General features: G+C 35.8%; 1 protein-coding gene across 8 annotated transcripts in view; it reads right to left on the minus strand.

Moving 5' to 3' along the window:
* Nucleotides 1-6246, minus strand: part of POSTN (periostin) — a 31601-nt gene extending 25355 nt beyond the window's left edge. For 4 of the 8 annotated variants that reach the window (XM_040055848.2, XM_040055845.2, XM_040055847.2 and 1 more), the window contains exons 1-3: nucleotides 6085-6234; nucleotides 4519-4617; nucleotides 499-563 (exon numbers count right to left, since the gene is read on the minus strand). In XM_040055848.2, coding sequence (XP_039911782.1) covers nucleotides 499-563; nucleotides 4519-4617; nucleotides 6085-6206 — 286 coding nt within the window. In that variant the 5' untranslated portion in view covers nucleotides 6207-6234. Of the gene's footprint in view, nucleotides 1-498; nucleotides 564-4518; nucleotides 4618-6084 lie in introns of all 8 variants that reach the window. The other 4 variants (XM_040055852.2, XM_040055844.2, XM_040055851.2 and 1 more) reach the window with 2 other exon arrangements.
* Between the last annotated feature and the right edge of the window lie 3993 nt (nucleotides 6247-10239).

Raw genomic sequence — 10239 nt, forward strand, 5'->3', positions numbered from 1 at the left:
GCTTCATTTTTACAAAGCAGAACAGCATAAACAGGAGAGATGAAGAATTTCTGTCTTCATTTGCACTCTTTCTTTGATAAAGGCTATAAGACTCTTTAGGTAAATTAGTTCAAGTTTTTTTCAGAAAAAGGAAAACACAAAATTTAGATGAGCTCCATCTTGTGTCTTGGCTTTTTGACCACACCGGTAGGTTTTAGACTACTCTTGGATTTGATGGGAATAGGAATTGAAGTTTTTTGTCAGCTTTGGGAACTGAACACTATCAATTCTCATCAATCTAGAATCTGGAAGGAGCTGGTAAATTCAACCTAAACTCTGTCATCAAATTCAGTGCTAGCTGATTTTTAACTGTTTGTTGTGTGCAAATGAAGCTGGGCATTCTTAGGCAGCACTTCTTAAAAATAGGCAATCATCTCTCATGATGACCATCTTTGAAACTCTGCTGTAATTGTCATTCTTTCCATATGCCAACATATCCATAAGAAAATAACCTCATACCTGCAGGACATCCTCTAGTACCATCCATCTTCATATAGCCAGGACAGCACTCATATAAGACAGTTCTGTGGGATATAGACAAAACCACAATTAAATAATATACAGGAAAAATAAACTAATTTTAGCTAAGTCAAAGTTAAATTTTATTATCAAATTTTAATTGCTAGCACATATTCTCCAGATATTCAGCTTTTTTTTGTCATCCATCCTTTTTTGTATTGATTAAAAATTGGTCATATTTTACTAAATGTAAAGTTTTTGAATTTAAAGAATGACTGCCATCATTAAATTTATGCATTGGGAGGAAACATGAGTGGGCTTATGGTACTCATATAGAGTTACCAAAAGGTGATGTGACTAGAACAGCAGCTGAAGAACATTAATTTATCTACTGTACGTTGAACAGATTATGACATTGAACAAAGAGGAAAAAGATGAGGACATTAAAATAATATCCTACAAAGGAAAATGACATTTAAATGGACAGAATAGAAATTAACATGACAGAACTACATGAGGTCACCTACATACTGATTATAGGAATTAACAAGTATTTCAGAGAAGGTCCTGTGCATTTTATGGATAAAAAGTGAGCCTCTGTTTCTCAAGGAAGAATTTGAAGAAGCTCAGGAAGGAGGGGTAGAACTAATTAAGATCAGACATGAAACAGGTTATAGAGAAGGAGGTCACTAAAAACTGGATGGATGGACACAAGGGGAAGTTGACAGATAAATGCAGCGAGGATGAAAGCCAGAATGCAAGAAATCAAAATCAGAATTTAAAAAGCATGTCATCACAGCACAAGGGACACGCTAGCATTGCCAGGGGTGAGGAAATGTTATATAATTATGTCAATAAAATACTCTCATTCTCAAATATATGTAAGGTACATGTAACATCAAACTAGAGCTGAATGATGATTCTGTGATGTAATGTTCATTTTAACATTGTGTTTATTATAAGATATGATATCTTCTTAATTAATAGAACCCTCATGAGTTCTACCATTGACCTGTTTGAAAAATTCTCCTCTCTTAAATGCAAGTTCACTAATGTTATTACAGAGGTAATTTTGGCTCCTTGAAAGAAATTTAATACATTAAACTTCAGGTATTATTTTTCAAATTATGGTACAGTGTACAGTATATTGTACACCATAATGACATCACTGGTTTACATAATAGATTTATTTCTATAGGTGAAGCTGATGTTGGCAGTTCAAATTTTCTGAACACTAATTCATTTAAGGTTTTTCTGGGTCTTTAACCATGGCAGTCCAGCTTTAATTTACAGAATCTTTGGTGGCAGCTGAGTACATTTCTCTCATGTTTCATAATTTAAAACTGACAAGAAGTTAACCACAACCACATTAAAATGAACAGCTTATTCAAATGAAAAGTTGGGCTTAATATCTTCAACATCCAAACTACTTCAAGAGATTTCAAAATAAAATAGACTGGAAGAAAAACTGTAATAAACAGCATGATTGAAAAAGTGAGGATTATAATTCCATAAAAGAAAACAATCTAATACAGGTGGTGAAGATGATTTTTTTTTTTTTTAAACACAGTCTTTTATTTCTCCATGCTATGAAAATATTTTTTCTCTATTCCCTCACATGCATATACATACATGAGATATTCACCCTTCTGCCATGTACATATTTTCAACTGAAAAGCCATATATTGAAAGTATTTGTATAGTTCTTTTAGAACATCTCTTTCTTTAAAGCGGTTCACTTAAGGCTAGTTCTTGGGAATGCATGGATAACATACAATTTAGGCTACTTTTTTTTACGCTAATGATAAACCATGTACTCTTAGTCCTTCCTGAATCCTTGCCAGAAGCTAATCATAAAAGCATAATAATCTGATTAAAAAAAAAAAATAAAATAGCAGAATAGTAATCAAAATATTCTCCCAACTGTGTGAACTGCTTTGTCATGAGAAAATATTTTTTCCCTCCCTGAAATAGAAAATCTTTCCCCCTCATCCCATGAGAAGCTATGAAAGATTGCTGTTTAATTAGCTTTTGGAAAAACGAAAGAGGCAGCTGAGTTATAAGCACAGAGTAAGACATGGCAAGCTTAATCCTCATACCACATCCAACAATGATACAATTAATGGAAGACAGAAAATTGGCCGAAGAACATAGTTAAGAAGAAAATGCTTCTTCAGCCAAGCATTAGAAGGTCAGTGCCTTTTTTACCATGTGTCTTGTTATGCACAGTCCAGGCGTCTTTTCAGTTATCAAGTTCCTACTTACACATGTTCCCTTACAGTTTTCTGCAGTTAAGAAGGTCTTTAGCTGTGACCAAAAGGTAAGAAAAATGGGATGGGAGAAAAGAGATTTGTACGGAGCATCATCCCACAATAACTTTAGAACCAGATAAAACTTGGTGCAAGATGCACTTCCTCAGTGCCACCTGTGTGTAGGCTCAGCACACAGGGGAAGTGCACCTCAGACCAGACCAGGAATTGTCCTCATATGCATCCCTACCAGTTCAGTATAGGCCTGTGGCCAAAAGAAGAAAGAAAGCAATTATCCAGGCAAGAAACCAATATTGCATTCTTGAGGGGTTTTTTTTGGGGGGGAGAGGTTGTATCTCTGTTTGTCTTGGTGTTTTTTTGTTTGTTTGGGGTTTTGTTGTTGTTGCTGTTATTGGTTTTTTTTGTTTGGTTTTTTTTTTTTTTAAGAACAGCATTGTCCTGACCTCATCCAAAGGAGTATATTCCAAAGGAAAAAGACAGAACAGCACTACCTTAATCCTTGTTATTCTTGGCTAATAGAGCCAGTTTTCAGTTTATTCAAATCAGCTCTGTGACTCATCTGTTTCTCCTTCTTGCTGGCATGGAGATAAAATACTGTTGAGAAACAGTGGAAAGACTCTTGTCCCACAAATGCTGATTTTAGGAAATTTGCTTGTTAAGCTCCCATATTAAATGGGAATTGCACATAATAAAATCTTTCAACATTTTATACTATATAAGTTAGGGACGACTTTTTAATGTGGAGGTACTGACATGAGAAGAGCTGTTGTGATTTGCATTAGCATTCTTATTGGAGTAACCACTTTAGTCTTGTCTGTATTTCTGGTTTCAGTATGCAGACTATAAAACTCATTAACGGCTAAGACTAAGTCATAACAGATGCTGCATTATAACCACAAAAACCCCTCAAACAACCCTCAGTAGTTCTATGACTCAACCTATTCTCACACACGTCCTTTTCCTCATCTAGCCTTGCTCTGTGTGTTCTTGTACAATGGTAGGGGGATTAAAATGGAAGGGGAAGTGCAGGTGTTAATTTTGTGTAGACCAAAAAATTTTATGTCATGGCCAAATCCACCCAGCCCCACCGCTCAATGTCTTCCTCTGGCTGACTGTATTAGACTTCCTGGGGCCTTGCACAGGATTTGTAAAATGCTTTACAACTAACATTCCTCTAAATTCTAGTCACGAAGAGAACTAAGTCCCCATGTGAGTTCCCCCCAGTTCGATGAGTGTAAACTGCTGATTGTTTCAAACTATTTTTCCTAACACATGAAGTTATCTATCACTGTATAACACATTTTGTTTCTGGAGCTTGGCAAAGTAACGACTGCCCTCAGATTCATTCTGAGAGCAGACTTTCTTTCATGGGAAGACATGACATCTATCTAGGAATAAAACCACAGAAGTAGGTTGCTTTCCAAAATTGCCCGTGAGAATATTCAAGTTCCACTCTAAGCATTTTCAGGAAATACCCTTCTTCCCAATGTGTTGGCGGTAGAACAAAACTTAGAGCCAAACTTGTCAGTAGTGTGGCAGACTTTACTGAAAAGGTGAAATATTTCGGATGACTTGCAGTGTGCCCAGAGAAGGAAAGGGGAAGTCAGTATTGCAATGCCACCTGGAGGAGAAGTAAAGATTCTAATATAACCTATAAACAGTTAGTATGTCTGTGAGAAAAGGAGTTTTCTAGTAATACATTTTATTATCTCAGTCAATAGAGAATAGTTTGGAAGCAGAGCATACTTACGCTTTCTTTCCACAGATGGCTTGCTGGTACCAGTTTCTGCAAGTGCTGAAGTATTTCTTTTTTGTTCCCATAACTTGCTGAAGAGCACAGACGTTTGGACTACGGGGGCAGTGAGAAACATTTTAAAAAGAAGGTTTTGTACATGAAAAATTCTACATGAAATAGTAGCAAATACTCTTCCCGTCGAGTAAGAAAATAACATCTGGCTTCAGTTCCCAAGACAGGTGTGTTTTGAAATAGCCACCGCGCAAGGTCTTAGGACTACCCAGCTGGATTCCTTGGCAACTCCACCCTCCCTGCAGTGACAGAAGCTTCCCCTTCATTCTGTTTTGACCCTGTTTCTCTGATGGGCAGTGATCACCAGCTGTGCTTAGGCAGGTCTCGATATCCATTTCTCCCTTCCCCCTGTGAAGTGAATTACCAGGGGACCAGGGAATACCATGAGGCTCTTTTCATTACAGTTTTTGTCTTTTACACATCTGTGCTGCTGAAGGTCATGGGGAGATGGGGAAGAAAAGTGCCTTGTTCTTTATGGAGAAGGAAGCCTTGTCTTCTGTAAATCAACCAGCTATTTTAATTACCAACCATTTTGAGTACCGCAGGCACCTAAATAAACATTCTGTGAATTACTGGGACCAAAGGGTAAATTGGCATGTAAATAAAAGGAGTCACAGACTCCAGAGGAGGCATTCCTTAGCATCGTGGTGTACAAAGATGAATTTTATATGACCAAATTCCATGGACCAAGGGAATTTCATCTTTAATTTTTATACTTCTGCAATTAAAAAAATAGTTCAGAAGTTAGAATATATACTTTACATCACTGGGAAGCCAGGGAACTTTTTTTTTGAAAAGCTAAAAACATATGAAAAGTGTGTGTGCGTAGCAGGCAGTGGGAAGATAGGATAGTAAACAACTCTTATTCACAGAATGTTTTTTACTTAATAAGACTAGAGGAAAATATTTTTAGGCACGTGTGTTTCCCTGACACCAGATGTTTAAATTATTTCCATGTCTCCAAGCAGCCTGGCTTGTAAGCATTGCCTTTTGGAAGCCCTGCTGAGCAGCTTGCTGCATTGCTCTAGTGGGAACAGAAGTTTCACAAAGGATTCCCAGTATATATTCCTATATTAGAAAACATTTAAATAGAGTTCATGTTTTTCATCAGATGGAATAAAGAGAGCAAACATTGTGGATAGCTATCTACTCTGCAAAAGTTTGAAAACATACATTAAACATTTCTGATATCCCATTACAATATCTATGAACTGAAATTAATTTTGGTGATTCTGAATCATATTTTTATCCATTGAGAAGTGGTGATTTTAGATTTCTTTCCATTTTATGGAGTTTAGCAGTATTCTGTCTCCTTTTAAAACTCCATGAAAAGCTTTTTATTCAGGAACAATTCTTGTAAAATAAATTTTAAAAGAAGATTCTACTTGAATCTCTTTTGACAGTAAAAATTCATAGTGAAACATTACATGTAATGTAATGCTAGAAGAAAGGGGAGAATAAAGTTTAACAAGCTTCCTTTTAAATTAGAAATAAAAGCCAGTTACTTACCCCTGGTCGCGTGCCCTTATTCGACTATGAGTTAAAATCTTGTCATAGTGAGCAAAAGTAGCTGCTTGTTCAAAGGCAGACAATAAAAAAGCCGAAAAGGTGAATAAGAAAAAGATCTTCATCTTTAGTCCTCTGTTGCTTCTGGCACGTCTAGAAGAGAGAACTGGCAAAGGGTCTGGAGAGCTGACAATTTATATACATGTTAGAAGGTGGTGGGAGGGAACCACAGGATCAACCTGAAACTTTGTACCACCCCCCTTAGAACAGCAGCTTTTGCTGCCAGCTTCAGTAACCTAAATTAGTACCATACATTAACTATATATATATATATAATTTCTTTTACTTCCCAATTGATTAATTTCTTCCTTATTACAGAAGGCTTAACATTTTTTTCTGTTGACACAACAACAGAGAGAGTTTGAGAGTTTAGACTTTGACTTATGGTTTAGTATTTATAGCTCTGAGGCATTCAGAGGTCATGATCATTGCGTGTGGTTTTATTCAAACCCAGAGGAAGCTGTTGTCTGTTCCCATAAGAACTGCATTGCTTTCCTTTGTTTTCCATGTCCTCACAGTTATCAGCTATGAGCTGTGTAACTAGTGAAGCTGGTGAAAGTTTCAAATAGAGTTGCCAATAACCTTAAATAGCATTTTTGTCTTGAGAAAAAAAAAAACAAAAAACCTGTATTAATACACATTATGAAGTAGTCACTCAATCAAATGCAGTATAAGTTTAAATATTCATTTTAATTCTAATGTTAACAACTACTGTTACATAATGCTTTTATTCAGAGCTTTATATAATATATGATTACCTATTGTATCAAAATCAAAGAGTACCTGAAAATTTGAATACATACCTTTCTGTACTTATTAGTCAGTCCTTCAAAGCCTCTTTTAAGTAAATGGAAAATGTAATTCTGAGCTGTAGCTGAGGAAACTGAGGCAGAAGTGACAGGATCAAGCCTTTTGTGAAGTGATAGTCTTAAGGCTCCAGGGGCAGTTGGTGTTTGGACTGCAATACAAGAGTTTGAAATTTTCATGTCAAAAAAAAAAAATTCTGCCATTTGTATAGTTGTCTTTGGGTTCTAAGATTGAGAGCAGAGACCTTTGGTTGAATGGTGTGTGGGCTTCTCTTCTATTGTGTCCTCTATACTCCCAACTTGCAAAAACATCAAGATAGCTCATGGAGGTGTCAGCACCTCTTGGTGTAGGAACTCCATGCCTGAAACCTCACTGCCAGATCCACTGATGGAGGTGATGGGTCAACTCATATTACAAGCCTTAGGAGAATATCACTGTAAAATTAACTTGAAAAACTTCATAAAGTACCAGAACTGTAACCTGTCTTCTCAGAAGTCCCTCCCTCATCTCTGAGATCTCAGCATAGCTCAGGTTCTTCTTTTCCACGTTCTTTTCTTTTGGTCCACGTAGCACCAAAAAATGGATAGCAATTAATGCTGTTGCGTGCATTGAGCTCTTGTTGACAGAGCTATCCACCACAGTTAATGATGGAGTGCTCTGAGCAGGGCAACCATTTTCCTTTCCAAAGTTTTCCAGTTTTCTGATTTGTGACCCTACCTCAAATCTCAGAGAATCCTGTTTCTTCTCTGCATTGAGTACAGTAGGCTATAATCTAACACATAATAACAAGCCTGGTGACATCATTATACTATATTTAATGAGGCAAGTATTGGCAAAAAATAGTAAATGCAGAGGTAAAATTCATTGAAATAAAGTAGCATAAGGAAATTAAATAATGAAAACAAGCTTAATTTTCTGTAAAAAAATCTGAATTCCTGAAAGAGTTATTCTGATGAGTGCTGTATAAATGCAAAGGTCCTAAAATGGATAAAGCTTATCTTTTAGTGGAGATTACTTTCTTGAAAATACCAACCCAAGAAAAATGGCACACTTTCAATTTAAAAACTTATAATAACAAAACAAAAGCATAAAGAAGAAAACCAGTCAAACTACATGAATTTTATTCCTCATTTAAGTTTATGTTAAACTAGATATAAAGGGCAATATTGGAACCAAGTTCTTTTTTGCTTGTGATATAGCAGCATGCTGAACAGCATGCCAGAGCAACCATTTTATAATTTGCCAACTAAAGTACTCCTCGAGTTAGCCAGTGCTTTATTCAGTTGTGCATGTTGCTACTTTGTTTATTTTAATTTGTTGTTTATTTAGCAGGCTGGTTACCCCACCAAGCTGCTACCTTAGTCTTTTTACGTCCTTCAGCTAAATGCTTTGTGCTATTATATTTCCTAAATGATATGATGTTGAAGTTCTAATTATAAATGTTAAATATCTAGTTATAAACTAGATTAAAATACCTCATGGATTTGAATTATTATTTTAGTAATAGAAATCTTTATTATCCACAACAGAAGGCATATATTACCCCCCCCCCCCCCCCCCCCCCCCCCCCCCCCCGCCCCGGAATAAGAATAGAACACGTGTTGATTTTCATCTTCTAGGATGTGCAAATAATGTCAAGAAGCAAAGTCTAAGATATCTACTATTCTAAACAGTTTATTATATTTCTCTAGAGACCTCTAGTGGAGAGAAATCTGTAAAGTCTTTTTCTGAAAACTGTGTTAAGTGTTTACACTAAGAATTTATTGTATGATAAGCAATTCCTTTTATTATTCCTAAAGAGGATTAGTTTAACTATATGATACAAATTCTTTTTATTCAAGTATTTAGAGATGTGAATAACTTCTTTTACATCAAATTGAAGCAACAGAAACATCTGTCTATTAGTAATTTGTGGCCAATCCATAAAAATCTCAACATGATGGCAATATGATTCAAAAGAAGCCAGTATTAACTCTGGACTTAATTCTCTTTAGTAATTTACTGCAGGACTTAATAAAAAGGATTCTGCTCCTGAATAGAAGTTATTTTTCATTTAAAGTTTAAATTTCATTTGGCACACATTGTCAAATATTTTTTCTCCCCATATTTCCACCTTTTTTCAGTAACTAAACTTATTCTACTAATTACTCTGTCCTTCCAAATTTTAGTAACACTGAGCATTTTATCAAAATAGCTTCATAATATTTTCCCGTGATATCACCCAGAGAGTGCATGACATAGCATGTATATATAAACATACATGGGAATTAAATCACAGAAAGCATTGCTAGATGTACAAACACAAGGATAGCTCATGGCCATCTAAATTAAGAAGAGAAGAAAAGGAGAAAGGAAACGAGGACTCAAAGTTGTCATTCTGGTGATTCCCAGTTGTAGATATTAATCAATACTTTGGTTCCTTCTGCGTTGTAAGGAAGCATTTGTCTTTGGATATCCTCGAAAGCTTCAGGTATCTGGTTTTAGGCAAGTCAACAGGAGCTGTAAAATCAACCTGACCTCTTAGAAAGTGCTATTTTATAGTCAAATTTTGACGGGAGAAAAAATATTGCTAACTTTTAAAATATCATATACATACTCCAGTTTTTGTATATTATGAATTTATCCTATCATTTTAATGCATAATGATTAAAGTATATGTTCCAAGATGTTATTCTAAACTAAGACTTAAAGTACATTGTATGCCAATCTGTTTTTCTTCAGGAAACTATATTTAATGGTGATTTGTAAACCCAGGGAAGGATTGTCTCTAATAAATCTCTCCAAAGTTTTTAATTGTATGGACTGATTCTTCTTATGCATTTTGGGAATAGTCTACGGCCTCAAACATCAAAATATTCTGCTTTCTCTGTGTCAAAATGGCACTGGAAATCACAACATATGAATTGTAACATGGCAGAATTTTATAAAATATAGCAGTAAAGCATGAATTATATGGTCTGATTCTTCAATCCTGATCTGCATATTCAGTTCAGTTACCCTGGAAAATTAAGTAAGGATTAGCGTTACTCCTCAGGAAAAAGGAATGTTGATTTCTCATCCAACAGCAGGTGATGCTGTTGCCATTGGCAAACAGATGTTTTCCTCCTTAGAGAATGAGCACATCTTCTGACAAGGCAGCCTGTGATAAAATCCAACACACTCTGTAATTCTTGTGCTTGTAAAGCACACGGCAAGTGTCAGTGCAACAGCAAGATAAGAGATGAGGGAGCCAATCAATAGGAGTTAAGAGGTCATTCAGGCAGCAGGGGAATGTAGTCGAGGGTCCCAAAG

Source organism: Hirundo rustica, chromosome 2 (genome assembly GCF_015227805.2).
Source record: "Hirundo rustica isolate bHirRus1 chromosome 2, bHirRus1.pri.v3, whole genome shotgun sequence".
Taxonomy (NCBI): Eukaryota; Metazoa; Chordata; class Aves; order Passeriformes; family Hirundinidae; genus Hirundo; species Hirundo rustica.